This window comes from Paralichthys olivaceus, chromosome 5, assembly GCF_024713975.1.
Source record: "Paralichthys olivaceus isolate ysfri-2021 chromosome 5, ASM2471397v2, whole genome shotgun sequence".
In the NCBI taxonomy this organism is placed as follows: Eukaryota; Metazoa; Chordata; class Actinopteri; order Pleuronectiformes; family Paralichthyidae; genus Paralichthys; species Paralichthys olivaceus.
In genome coordinates this window covers 14,099,609-14,113,237 of record NC_091097.1, presented here as the reverse complement: position 1 = coordinate 14,113,237, position 13,629 = coordinate 14,099,609, and the positions used below count along the sequence as shown (strand labels likewise).

At 41.1% G+C, this 13,629-nt stretch overlaps 1 protein-coding gene across 4 annotated transcripts in view; it reads left to right on the top strand.

The window, feature by feature from the left end:
- prkcab (protein kinase C, alpha, b) overlaps window positions 1–13,629 on the top strand; it is a 77,172-nt gene that overhangs the window by 58,358 nt on the left and 5,185 nt on the right. For 2 of the 4 annotated variants that reach the window (XM_069525105.1, XM_069525103.1), the window contains exons 6-13: window positions 4,407–4,563; window positions 4,856–4,990; window positions 6,475–6,568; window positions 8,035–8,064; window positions 11,303–11,443; window positions 11,554–11,727; window positions 12,329–12,420; window positions 12,972–13,034. In XM_069525105.1, coding sequence (XP_069381206.1) covers window positions 4,407–4,563; window positions 4,856–4,990; window positions 6,475–6,568; window positions 8,035–8,064; window positions 11,303–11,443; window positions 11,554–11,727; window positions 12,329–12,420; window positions 12,972–13,034 — 886 coding nt within the window. The remainder of the gene's footprint in view (window positions 1–4,406; window positions 4,564–4,855; window positions 4,991–6,474; window positions 6,569–8,034; window positions 8,065–11,302; window positions 11,444–11,553; window positions 11,728–12,328; window positions 12,421–12,971; window positions 13,035–13,629) is intronic. The other 2 variants (XM_069525106.1, XM_069525104.1) reach the window with 1 other exon arrangement.

Below are 13,629 nucleotides of genomic sequence, written 5' to 3'. Positions count from 1 at the left end.
AGTCTTTACATAAACTGTAAATGGCTGCATTAATCAAATCAACACTTTGGCCTTACTTTAGTCGGGTTGGGATTAGTCATGTTATCTATTTTTATATACACTCTGTGATAGACAGTGTATTTATTTTGTAGTTATTAGACTATAATGTTGGCATACAGGAGTATTGACACATTCAACTGGCACAAAACAGTGCTTACAATCATTAAGACTCTGGCAACCTGAACATTTTTCAGAAGCTCCAATAGTCAATTGTTCATTAAATCCTGAAGCTCAAGATAAAAAGAAATGGTAAAAGAAAGAAAATGATTGAGCCAGACAGAGAAAAGAAGACAAAGATCAATACTGAGAACAATCCAGCATGAAGAGAAGGCAGCGGTAGAGTTTGCTCTGCTTTATTTAGGGTTTTTATTTATTTTTTCTTCCGCTATAATGGCAGCGGTCTGAACAGTGAAGCCTCAGCTTGTCCTCCTGCTCCCCTCTGGCTCCCACAGACAAGTGGCGGGCCTGTGTGGTTCACCGCACCGATGTGAACTTGATTAAATCTTTCCAACCAAGAAAACAGACACATCTCCCAGGCTCCCCCTCGCCTCCTCTCTTCTCCCTCCGCTTTTCCCCCTGTAACTCTATTCTTCATCCCTTCTTCCAATATTGACATTTCCTGTTATTTTCCCGTACCTGCTCCTCCGAGACCTCGGCGTGTCTTCTCCTCTTGTCATCCATTTTCTCTGTACACTTGCTGAGCTCTGTCCATTCACTCATTACTTTATTTTCTTCCTCAATAAGAAATCAACATCTGTTCTTTTTTCTTACATCATCTCTTCTTCAACCAGCTGAAATCATTGCCCAGTTGAGTGACTTGTCTTTTTCTCTCTTCTTCTTCTTCTTCTACACCTTCTGACTCTTTTGCTCCTCCTCATGTTTGGATCATTAACCTTGCTATTTATTTTTCTCCCTTTTACCCTGATTACCTCCTTTTTCTTACTCCTCCTCCTGATCACTGTCTCTTCTTGCAAATGTGACATAAATAACCTACGGACACGAGCAGACGTTTATTTAGGAGTTTTAAGAAAAGGCAAATAAGCAAGCATCCTTCCATGACCTGTGTACACACACACACACACACACACACACACACACAGGGCAAATGAGGATCAGGCCAATGTGTGCATGCAGCAGTGAAATTTCCTACTGCTGACATGCTCGCCTCAGGTTTAAAGCACAGTTAAACAAGAATTTGTGTCATCCTCTGACACAGCTCAGCACCATCAGGGCTGCGGTACAAACAAAGGCCTCATGTCTGATATTGGGCTTTATCTTCCTCTTTTCACACACGAGAAACATATATGTGTTGATATCTAAAAGAAAGAAAACACTAATACTGAATAAGTCTGGTCATAGAGATGGATATCATGTCTCTTCTTTCTCCCACCATCAAGAAATTAATTCAAAATATCCCAGATACAGATGCCACCATAAACACGCTCGACCAATCAGAAGTCAGTCTGGGCTGTCAGTCATAACGTTTCACCCTGTTTTCATAGCATCAAAAGGCATCGTAGCATCCTAACCAGGTGATGATCACTTGTAGAAGAACTTCAAAGGGCAAAATGATCATACAAATAAAATTTTCGTACATCTGATAAGGCTGCTGTGCATATTCGGAGGAGGGCATTTAGTTTTTGCCCAGTTTCATAATCAGTACATCTCAGCTGAAGAAAGTGATTGTGTGAATCTTTTCTGTATATTGGTTTCTGCTTTTGGCTTTGATGTATTATGTCTCCCAATAATTAACTTATTCTTCTTCTCATTTAAAAAACTCAAGCACCACTCACATCTCACTGTAAAAAGTCTTACCGAAGCCCAGTCTGTAATAGACAATATATTTACATTGTCGGTTCGTCCCGGATCTTCTGCTCCCTTCACTGTGACGTTTGCATGCAGATCCCTGACGCTGCACAGGGATCCATCCAGCCCCGTTTGGCTGCACGACTGCCCCCCCCCCCCAGATTATCAGACATTCACTCTGTGCACATGGCATTGTTATGCAACTGCACATTTGAATTTCAAAAACCTTTCCGAGAGATTGCACTGCACTGTCCCTCCCCAGCCCTGCACTCACCTGCCACAGGATCCAAATGATGTCATTTAATTGCTGTGGCATGTATTTTTTGGTTTAGCGATGAAGGTGGTGTAGATATTTTTATATGTGTTATATTCTTTCTCTTTAAGAATATATAGGAGATGTTATCAGTTGCAATCTTTGGCACAGTTAAGTGTGCAGACTGAATTTTGAGTTCAGACTTGCTTTTGATGAGAAGTTATTTAAAACTGATGTGTTCGGGTATTAAGTGCAGAGAACAACACGTATCACTTCAGGTAAAGTATTTGAGATATAAGACGATAAATAACCATTTTGAAGAAGAAAGAACTTGAACTTTGTCATTAATTATCTCAAAATCACAGAGGATCCAGACTAACGGTGTCGGCTAAGTGCAGCTGTTGTGTTTTGTTCACTTCTGTGCGTGGGATGGTTTCAGACAGAAGCAAAGTGGATGTACAGTGGTGGTTTAGCTTCTTCTGTGACATGTGCACATAATGTAAACAATGGCTAAGTCTAATCAAGTTAATGGAAACGTAATGTGTGTCTGCATTTTCTCTACATCATGTCAGTTTGACACTAAACGTGAGATAAGAGCAAAACACACACAAACACACACACACACACAGGAAGTACACACACTAATTTTATTGGCAACAACCTCATGAGGAGGAAAGAGAAGGCAAGCAGCTCCTGTTGTATCTAAGCAACAACGGAGAGCGGAGATGGTCCTTGATCACTTATTGTGTGTGTGTGTGTGTGTGTGTGTGTGTGTGTGTGTGTGTGTGTGTGTGTGTGTGTGTGTGTGTGTGTGTGTGTGAGGAGGAGAGCACATTCATGTATATTGTGCATACATACTTCACACTAACTATTCAGTGTTCTTTGTTTCTATCCACGATGTGTTTATTTGTGTGTTTGTTTGTGTGCGTGTGTTGCTTCATTAGTATGTTTACAGGCTTGTTGAAGTTGCTTTGGCATTGTTTGGCGTTGCCATGGAAGTGACTGATGCCTGTAACGCTGCCACAGCCAGCAGAGGGGAGGATGTAGATGAGAATGTCGAATGCTGAGATGTTTCCTTCTGCTGTTTTGTGCATAACTTGGTGTGTGTGTGTGTGTGTGTGTGTGTGTGTGTGTGTGTGTGTGTGTGTGTGTGTGAATGAGTATTGGATCAGAAATGAACTATGAGGTTTAAGCAGCACATTCATGAACAAGGTAAAAGCTTCGGTCTCTGGATTTTTCCATAAGATATTCAAATCTGAATGAGAGACCTACACTGCCCTCTACAGCACAAAACTGGACGAGCTAGAAAAAAATGGGATATCATGAAAATATTTCTGCAATATTCAGCAACTTCCCATCATCCTTTGTGTTTTTAAACACCACGTTATGACTATAATTTACTGTCTGAAAAAAAAAATAAAAACGATTACATCTCACAAAGACGCAGCTAAACGAGCTGTGGTGACTCCAGATGACATTCGTCTTGTGTTTCTGTTTGCTTTGTGTGCTTTGCCGCTGTTTTAATAAAGACTCAGCTGACATGTGATTTTACACTGACTCTCATTCAGTTTCCTCCTGATTACATTGAAATATGCAGAGATTGAGGCTGGAGCTGATGAGCACAGTTTTAGAGGATCGGTTTCATCTTGATTCTGTTTTCCATATGTTGTAGTTACTGTATGTTTGTCTATCGTTTCTTTTTTTTCTTCCTCATATTTTTCTTTCTTCCAACCACCTTCTTTCCTTCCTTCTTGGAGCTTCCACTTGTTTGTGTGTTCACATGATATTGCTAAGTGGGGCAGTGATGGAGTCGGCCCCACGGCCACTTACAGTCGATGTTGTCGCCATGGTGAAGGTGAAATGCTCACGCCATCCAATCCCCCTGCTCCTGTTGCTATGTTACAGCTTTTTTTCCAATTTGTCAGTTATGACACAAGGAAATATCACATCTTCATTTCATTATCTGCTCACCTATTTCTTAACAATGAGAGTGAGAGAGAGAGCGAGAGAGAGAGAACACTGTAAGAAATCCATTCATCCCCTCACTATCATCACCTGTCTCATTTACTTGATCATCTTATTGTATACATACTTTTAAGTAACTGTAAATTTCAAATGAATTTCTGTATGAGCCAATCATTGAGCGATGAGCTGACCCATCTAACTATGGTCACCAAAAAGTTGTGTAAGATTAGTAATTTAAGTCCAAAGGTCATTTTCATGGGACTCAAGCTGGTAGTTGTCCGGACCTGTACACACACACACAAACACACACACACGTTAATGCTGTCATCTTCCCTTCTTTTAGTGGGTGAAGCCAGGAACCTGATTCCGATGGATCCAAACGGTTTATCAGACCCGTATGTTAAACTCAAGCTCATCCCCGACCCAAAGAATGAAACCAAACAGAAGACCAGGACCATCCGTTCATCTCTCAACCCCTGCTGGAACGAGTCCTTCAGCTTGTGAGTCTAGTCAATTCAAGGGTGGGTGGGTGTGTGTGTGTGTGTGTGTGTGTGTGTGTGTGTGTGTGTGTGTGTGTGTGTGTGTGTGTGTGTGTGTGTGTGTGTGTGTGTGTGTGTGTGTGTGTGTGTGTGTGTGTGTGTGTGTTTGTTTTAAATTTGCAAGAGAATAGAGTAAAACTGTATAAGGAAAAAAAAGCATTTGATTCTTGCAGTCTCCATCATCCCGTCATTACTTTTACTGTGTGTGTGTGTGTGTGTGTGTGTGTGTGTGTGTGTGTGTGTGCATGCTCAGTAAACTGAAAGCATCAGATAAGGACCGCCGTCTGTCCATTGAGGTGTGGGACTGGGACCGGACCACCAGGAATGACTTCATGGGCTCCATGTCGTTTGGAGTGTCCGAGCTCATCAAAGCTCCCACATGTGGATGGTCAGTTTGTTTCTCTCACTTCCAAAAGAAAACGACTTTGATGAAATTTCAGGTTCTGATAAAATGAAGTTGGAATGAAGTCCTCTCTGAAGTCCTCCCTGCTAAGAAATTATGTCTTTACGTGATGCATTTGTACAGCTTAGTTCAGAATGTTCAGCCCATTTCTTTAAAGTTAGACTGCAAGATGAAGATTTTGGTGGTTGAAGGTCAAGTTCACTGTGACCTCATATGAGTCTCAAAAAAATGTATGTAAACCGGTCGAGGCAGATGACCGCCCACATTGAGCCTGGTTCTGCCAGAAGTTTCTCCCTGTTAATGAGGGAGTTTTTCCTCTCCACAGTCGCCTGTGCTTGCTCATTGTGGGAACTGTTGGGTTTCTCTATGTTAATATTGTTTTAAGGTCTGGACCTTTAAATGTAAAGTGCCTTGAGATAATGTAAATTATGATTTGGCGCTATATAAATAAAATTGAATTGAATTGAATTGAAACTCCAGTGGTTGGCAGAGGCGTCCAACTGCAGGGAGGTAATTCTACTTTTTCCAGTATACTTCCAGATCTCAGCCCTGCTCTGACTGGTTATATAACCTTCATCCATTGAGATCGAGATGTCTTCTTTTAAATGAGACCAGAGTACAATTAAAAACAATACAGAAGACTGAAGAGAAATAATATTCAGCAAACTACAGTAAAGAACTATTAGTTACTATTGAACAATACAAAGCAGATTCTTTCAGCATTCTTGAATCTTCCAAACTGTCACAGTGATGAAGGGATTACAGTGAAGCAGCAAAGTCAATGCAGAGCAGTTACTTTATTATGAACCCTGTTCTCTCTTACATCAGACAACTTGACGCTACACTGACCACGACTGCATTGTGACGTCTCTTTAAAACAGCAGCATCATACCTATAACAGTCGTTCACTCAGACAAACAGCACCGGCTGGCATCATTTCCTTGTCTCTCTGACTCAGACTCCATTTTGTCTTGTCCTGACAAACACACACTCACAGAGACATTACAGCCGCTCTTCTACAAACCTTGTTAGCATACCTGCCGCAACTTAAACCTAAACCCAGCTTGATTGACTGCTGCTGTGAGGACAGTTATAAGCTCCAGGAAATACCTGCCCGTAAGAACGCCTGGCACACGCTGCCCTGAAACCACCACAGTGTGCCTCTGTGTGTTGGTCTGCATATTGTACTGTATACTTCAGCTCATTAGACAAGTGGCCTGTGTACATTAGAGAGGAAGTAGAGTGAGGTTGGTGCTGCTGACAGAGAGCAGACCTGCAAACTCTCAGGTAAGCAGCTATTTATGATGGACGTGGTGCAGAAATACAAAGATTTATAGCTGTGAGGGGAGACAGAGGAAGAAATGCATGGAGCATGGATTAAAATCTGGTTGGAAATATTTCGTTTTACAGCCCTGGGGATGAAGTAAAAAGCAAATGTTCACCTTTCTCCCTCTTTTTGTTTGTCTCAGGTACAAGTTGCTGAACCAGGAGGAGGGAGAGTACTACAACGTTCCCATCCCAGAGGTGGACGACGTCGACCTGGAGCTCCGACAGAAGTTTGAGGTGAGGAATAATTCGATTATGAATTTGTTACATTCAATAAAAGCACAAGTAGATTTTCTTTTTCCAAATTCACCTTTACAAAATGTGTTTCTCGCCTGTCACCATGGTAACCCCATCCCATTCCAACTGGTGATTTTCGTCTTGTGTGCAAAGAGACGGAGATCACTGTCTCTGAGCGTTAAAGTGAATGCTCTTGATTTTTATGAAAGTTTGAAAAACATACAAGATGTCAGTTAAATGAAGAGTGGCAAAAAGAGAACAGAGGAATCAAGTTCCAGAGTCTGCAGTCACACATAATAACTGTCAACACTCTCAAATATATAATGTGCAACAATTCTACATTAAAACGTCCAAAAACCAACCAGACCCATGTTATGTATTTTGTTGATTTGTGTACTTCCATCTTCCAAAATGTTTCCAGCAATGTTTAAATCAAGAGAAATCCCCAATTTTATTCAAGGTAACGGGACGTTTCATTTTCGCCTTTTATCATTGTTTTATCATGTCATTATTTTATCGTCATATAGTCTTGATCTCTTTGTAGACCTGAGCCTGTGTTTTTGCAAGTTAAATCCAGTTTACTTAAAATCATATATTATCTCTGTTCTTGCTGAAACAAGCCGAGTGATAATCAGAGCGAATGTAGTTTTAATGCACTTACAATAGTGTAAATAAAAGCAGACATGATCTTTATTGTTCCTCCAGTTGTTTATTTGGATGAAATAAATGAAATAATTTACTTTTTTTTATTATCAAATTAACATGGAAAAATACTGATAGGGTCCTTTATGAACTCAAAGAAAAAATTTATTGCAACTAAGGCTTTCTCTAGTGGCTGCTCAGTTTACTGCAGGTTTCTGTTGACTAGGTTTCTATCACATTACACATCACATCATCCACACTTAAAGTCAAAAACCTCTTTACTCCCATAATATTAACACACGGGTAGAAGTAAACAATGTAAACAATTGGGGGAAAAACATATGTGATTTAACTAGAGGAAAAAGAGGGCAGTTTTATTGGTGTCCTCCTCCTGGTGTTCATACAGGTGTTTTTTAATACAGGGTGTAAATGTCATCTACTTACAGCAGCTCTCAAGACACTCGGTCTGGTTGTTTTTAATTTTGTGCCGTACAACAATGACCTTGACTTTCCTCCGACGCTGCCGTCTTCACACAAGCGTGCGGTTGCCGTGGAAACTAGTGTGAGATACAGCCAGATGTGGAAAAAGAAAAAGATTTAATCTGTTTTCTAGTCGTGGCTCTGATTCACTTTGCTGTTTGTGGAGTTGCGATTTAAACGGATCAAAAATAACGACTGATCATTTCTCCAGGAGCATGGTTTATTGTTTTTCATGTTTTGTTCACAGCAAGACACACACACACACACACACACACACACACACACACACACACATCAACTAACCTTTTCACCAAACTAATAAGTGAGTTTCTTCTTCTTTCTAGGCCTGCCAGTTAAATATCCACTATCTCAAGGTAGCTGCCTGCTTTGTCTCTTTTTCTTTCACCCCCCAGCCTGCATCACGCTCACTTGACGTACTGTACTGGGATTGTTTGTGGATCTCTGCTGGGCTTCCACAAATTAATCAGATTTACTAACAAAGGCTCATCTCAACAGCTTACAGATGAACCAGCTTAATTTGCTCATTCATATTTACACAACAAATTAGAGATATGTCATTTTTTTTAATTCTAACTCCTCTCACACTTGTCCTGTTTTTGCATCCTAATCACACACATACAGATATGGCCACACCTTAATCCCCTGCTGCAATGGTCAGATCAACAAAATCTGTCATTTGCAGTCAAGGTTTTAATATGAATATAAAATTTGGTGTTGCATGTATTAGCTTTAAGGTACTTTCTATCTTACACACCCTCATCAAACAGCATTATTGTTAGTAAATTCTGGGACCAATCAGGCCTCTGGTGCTGTCATGTTCTGTCATTGGCCAAGAGAACATCCCACCTGCTCCTCATTGGCTGACAGTGTGGTCCACAGCTCGCCCTCTACTAGTCCTGTGTGGACTATAGAAGGCTGTTAGGACATGAAGCATGGACTCACGTATTCACTGTGTATGAATGAATACACACAGGGTCTTGGTGTGCATGCTGAATTTCTCCACACGATGGCAGTGTTCTATTTATTGTTTAAGATATGAGCCCTGTGGCTGCACTGTGTGTGTTTCTCTTTTCAACTGTGTGTGACCACTCTGATGTGAATACTTTTGCTTGTGTTGCTGCAGATACAAGTGGTTTTGTGAACCGACTGTATGATGTGAAGTTTTCTCATTTTTACTAAATTAATTACTAAAGTGTTACTGTAAAAAAAAAAGTGTCATTTCTAAATAACCACTATCTCTGTAGTGTGTGGAAGCTGTAAACAAAGTCAGCTCAGTATGAACACATTGTTCGGATGTTTCCTGCTGACAACACTGTACCACATGACCAAGGCAACAACCACAAACGTTTTGTGTAGAATTGTGTAGACTGTTTAAGTCCTTGGTCAAACATCCCTCTGGCAGTGCATACGAAGGGTTTGTGTCACAGGCTCCCAACGTTTTTCACTTTTGATTCCTTAAAAATGAAGCAATGTGAACATGGGATGTGTAAGTATAAAGAAGTAAAACCAAAAAGTAATTTTTCCTCTGGGTTTTTGTCATTTGAAGGATTTTTAGAGGCTTGGAGGGAATGAAAATATCCAGTATTTTACAAGAAAAAAAGAAAAATTAGAGAAAAGCCAGAAAAAAGTAAGACTTTCTTTTTTCTTTTTCATCTTTTTGGGCCGTCTCAAATTTATTGTGGGATTGTGACCCATGCGTTAGAAACTTTAGTTTAGTTTAGCCATCACACATGATGAAACCCGCAATAATACCTCAAATATTAAAAAGCAATTATTGGTACGAAAGGTAGAAGTGATCAAATATGCACACCCATTGCTGTAAGAATTTGGTATAGGTATAAATATGTTTATTAATGCTATTATAAAGTCATGCCTTTTAGAATTACAATAGATATGTTCCTCTTTTTGTTGTATCACTTCACATTTGTGCGTCAGCTAATCGTCTTTTCAGCTGAAAATAACACCTTAAATGAGTTATCCATTTAATTGGTTTTACATATAACAGCAGCATATAGAACCAGTACCAAGCTCATAGTATTTTCTCAGTAAATGACCACCTATTTCAAGTTAATGCTGATGTGATGTTAATTGACCCAGAGGTGTACACGTAAAGAGACACTTAACCCGAGGCAAAGAAACATGCAAGATTCATAATGTCGAGTGTATTTCCAATCAAGAGTAGAGAACTGGTCGGCCTGGCAACAGCATCTCGGTGCCCCCCGCCGGTCGCCTGCTTTCTCCACTCTATCTGGCAGAAACAGACGACCGCTGGAGCCATGAAGGGAGCTGGCAGAGTCCTAATTGCTCTTTTTGTTCAAAGAGACTTGGCAGGCCGGTCATTATAACAACAGGGAACCTTGCAACACTGGCATCCCGCCTGCTGACGGCTTCACCTCACAATTTCCCCCAAAACCCACCAATAGTCAGATCCTGTGGAATGACTGTGAGGACGCCTGGGTATAACAAAGAAAGTGGCGTGTCGGTGTTAAAAATAGATCACTATGTTATCTCTCTATAGAAATAGAGACCGAGCAGAGAAGTATGATTTGCTGATGTGCAGCTAACCAGTTATCTGTAATGTCATCACACCTAGTAGCTAATGATAATGTAATAATTGCTGAACATTCACAGAACGTATCATTATGTAATAGGATGTAATGACCAGCATGCAAAAATATCTGAAATGGGACTGAAAATGTAATAGTTAAGTCAGTTTACCATATTTAACCACTGACTGTATATAAAGATGGACGATGCATCCCCACTTCCTCCCTCTATTCAGAAATCAAGCCAAAATATCCCCGATACAAACGCTGCTATCTTGCGGATTCAGAGATGGAGACTGTAGCAGTCGGGATCAGGGGGAATGGAGCCGCAGCAGCGAGATCCCGACCATACACATGCTTGACCAATCACGAGCCAGTCTCAGCTGTCAATCATGATGTTTCACCCCATTTTATATCATCAAATAACTTAATAACCAAACTTACCAGAAAAATTAACCCTTGAACAAACATCAGCAAGCACGAACTACTTAAAATGACAGAAACCACCTTTGTGAAAAATTAACTTGATGTGTACTTTGATTTTATTATTTCGGCCCTTCTCCTATCAGGTAACATAGAAGAGGCAGGATTTATGACCTATGCAGCAGCCAGCCACCAGTTGGCCATCAAGATGTTTTGGCTTCACTCGTGGGAGCAGTCATGTCGTCCATTTTTCAAATGGGTTAATTAATTCTCCATCTTGACATTGTTATGTAAACATATGACATGTTGCACTTCATCATTAGTTTGTGTCATTGACAGGTTTTTTCATTTTCAACCCATTTTGAGAGATTTTTTAAACATGCTTTTGTTTGTTACCAGCACGATGATGACACAGTGGCCCATGTCCTCTTAAGTCTAGTGGGAAGAGGAAACTTCCTACAAAGCTTGACCTATTTTCTAAAACAGACTCATAGATCGTCTGAGAATGCTAAACTATCAAACAATGTCCATAAAATCTCATGTGAGACACCCACACCAGTAGACGAATTAAAATCAAAAGTTGTAATATTTTGTGCGTGTGTTCATGCTCTGTCCACCACAGAAAGCCAAACTAGGCCACGGTAAGAAAGTGATCACGCCTTCAGACCATCGGCGCTTCAGTCTGCCTTCAGGTAACATGGACCGAGTCCGACTCAGTGACTTCAACTTCCTGGCCCTGCTGGGAAAGGGAAGCTTTGGCAAGGTGAGAGCCACAAACACAGACATGATGGGACAACGGTGACTGTGTGAAGCTTCTATCAAAGCTCAGAACCTCTGCAATCCATTTTGACCTTTGATCTGTTGTGCCTGTAGGTCATGTTGGCAGAGACGAAGTCGACAGAGGAGCTGTACGCCATCAAGATCCTGAAGAAAGACGTGGTGATCCAGGATGATGACGTTGAATGTACAATGATAGAGAAGAGGGTCTTGGCCCAGAGAGACAAACCACCTTTTCTCACGCAGCTCCATTCCTGCTTCCAGACTGTGGTGTGTAAAACCTTCACCCGTTGCCTAAATCATGATTTCCTCCTACTTCCTACACTGCTTCCAAAAAAACTTTATTAAATGGATGCCATTGTGCTCCCTCATCAGCCATCTATTCAATCCATGGCATTTTAAACTGGTGTGAGCGTCTTTATGAGTTCATCTGTCTGCCATTACATCTGTATTTTCCTTTCACACGTTCATACATTCATTCACACCCTTTTGCCAGTGCCCCTGCAGAGAAAATTGATAGAGCTGAGACCAGCCATGAATGCGAAGTCTCCGGTATGACGTCAGCTCTGTGCGTAGACCGGGTGACTCAAGGAGTTCTTCGAATAAAAAAACTACATTTATAGATGAAAGCATTCTGGCTTATAATGCAGGTATATAACCTGACCACGCTGCTACACCGAAAGAATAGATTATGTTTGGCATTTTTATATAACTGACAGTGAACCGTGTCGTACAGACTATTAGACAAGATCATGTCTGAATATTAAACATGCTTTTCCCCCTGAAGCTCATTTGAACGTAATGTTTTGCTCACTCCTGTGTGACATTTATATGTGGAGTTGCTCTTTGTACAATTAGCTTTTCTTTGCAGGATCGACTCTACTTTGTGATGGAGTACATTAATGGAGGAGACCTCATGTATCATATCCAGCGCGTGGGCAAGTTCAAGGAGCCACAGGCAGTGTAAGGACACTATAGTTCATACACAGACATACTGTATGTTTTAGATCAAGACTTCCTGCTACGGGGCGGCACACCAGCTAGCTCTGTCACCTCACAGCAAGATGGTTCCTGGTTAAAATCCCGGTCCTGTTGTAGTCATTCTGTGTGGAGTTTGCATGTTCTCCCCTCTCCAGGTATTTCAGTTTACCCTCAAAGTTTAAGGACATGCAGACTGGGTGTTAGGTTGAGTTAAGAGTCTGTAACTTTACCGTAGATGTGAATGTGAGAGTGAATGGTTGAATGTTGGCACTGCGATATGCTGGGTGTACCCCGCCTCTTGTCCAACGTTAGCTGGGATTGGCTCCTGACATAATCGGTATAGATAATGGACAGATTGATCAACTTTCTGCTGCCAGGTCAAATGTTTTACCAAAATTGCAACGTGTTCACATGTGAACCAGGAGCTTTGTCTTCCAAATCACAGGTGTTATTCATATTTAATATTTCAGGCTTTTGTTTGTTTTGCATAAATACCTTTCATAAAGATGTTTTTCTCTTCTCCAATTATGCAGGTTTTATGCTGCAGAGATTGCTGTCGGTTTATTCTTCTTGCACCGAAAGGGAATCATCTACAGGTGGGTGACACTGAGGGAGGCATCATATTCACCTTCAGACAGACAGACGTGTAGGGTGGTAGGTAGGTAGGTAGATTGGTTTGTTGGTTAGTAGGTGAGTGGTAGTTGGGTGGGTTGGCAACTAGGGAGGTTGGTTTGTTGGGAGGTAGGTAGGCAGGCCGGTTGGAAGGTGGGTTGGTTGGCTGGTTGGTGGGTAGGTGGGTTGGTTGATAGGTAGGAAGGTACAATAGGTTGGTGGGTTGGTTGCTCACATTGTGATTAAACTGACATACAGCTTGAATCCAGACTAATCACCCTGATTAGAAAGGACTGAAAAAAGCACTCCACAGAGACTGAAGTTATCCCATTCCTCTTGGACTCACATCCATCCTTCATATCCCGCCAGCAGTGTGTCTGGCATCCGGACGCTACTTTGTGACAGATATAACTGTCAGAAGAGTGGAGGAAACTGAAGAACTGAGACTGAAACTGAATTATAAGAGCAAAGAACTACAGAGGAGACAGGACGAGATTCTGAGGCCAATAAATGATGGTTTGTTACTTTGTGAAAAATATGTGCAGTGGAGAAAGGGGCAGTGGTGTCTGATGTTCCTCT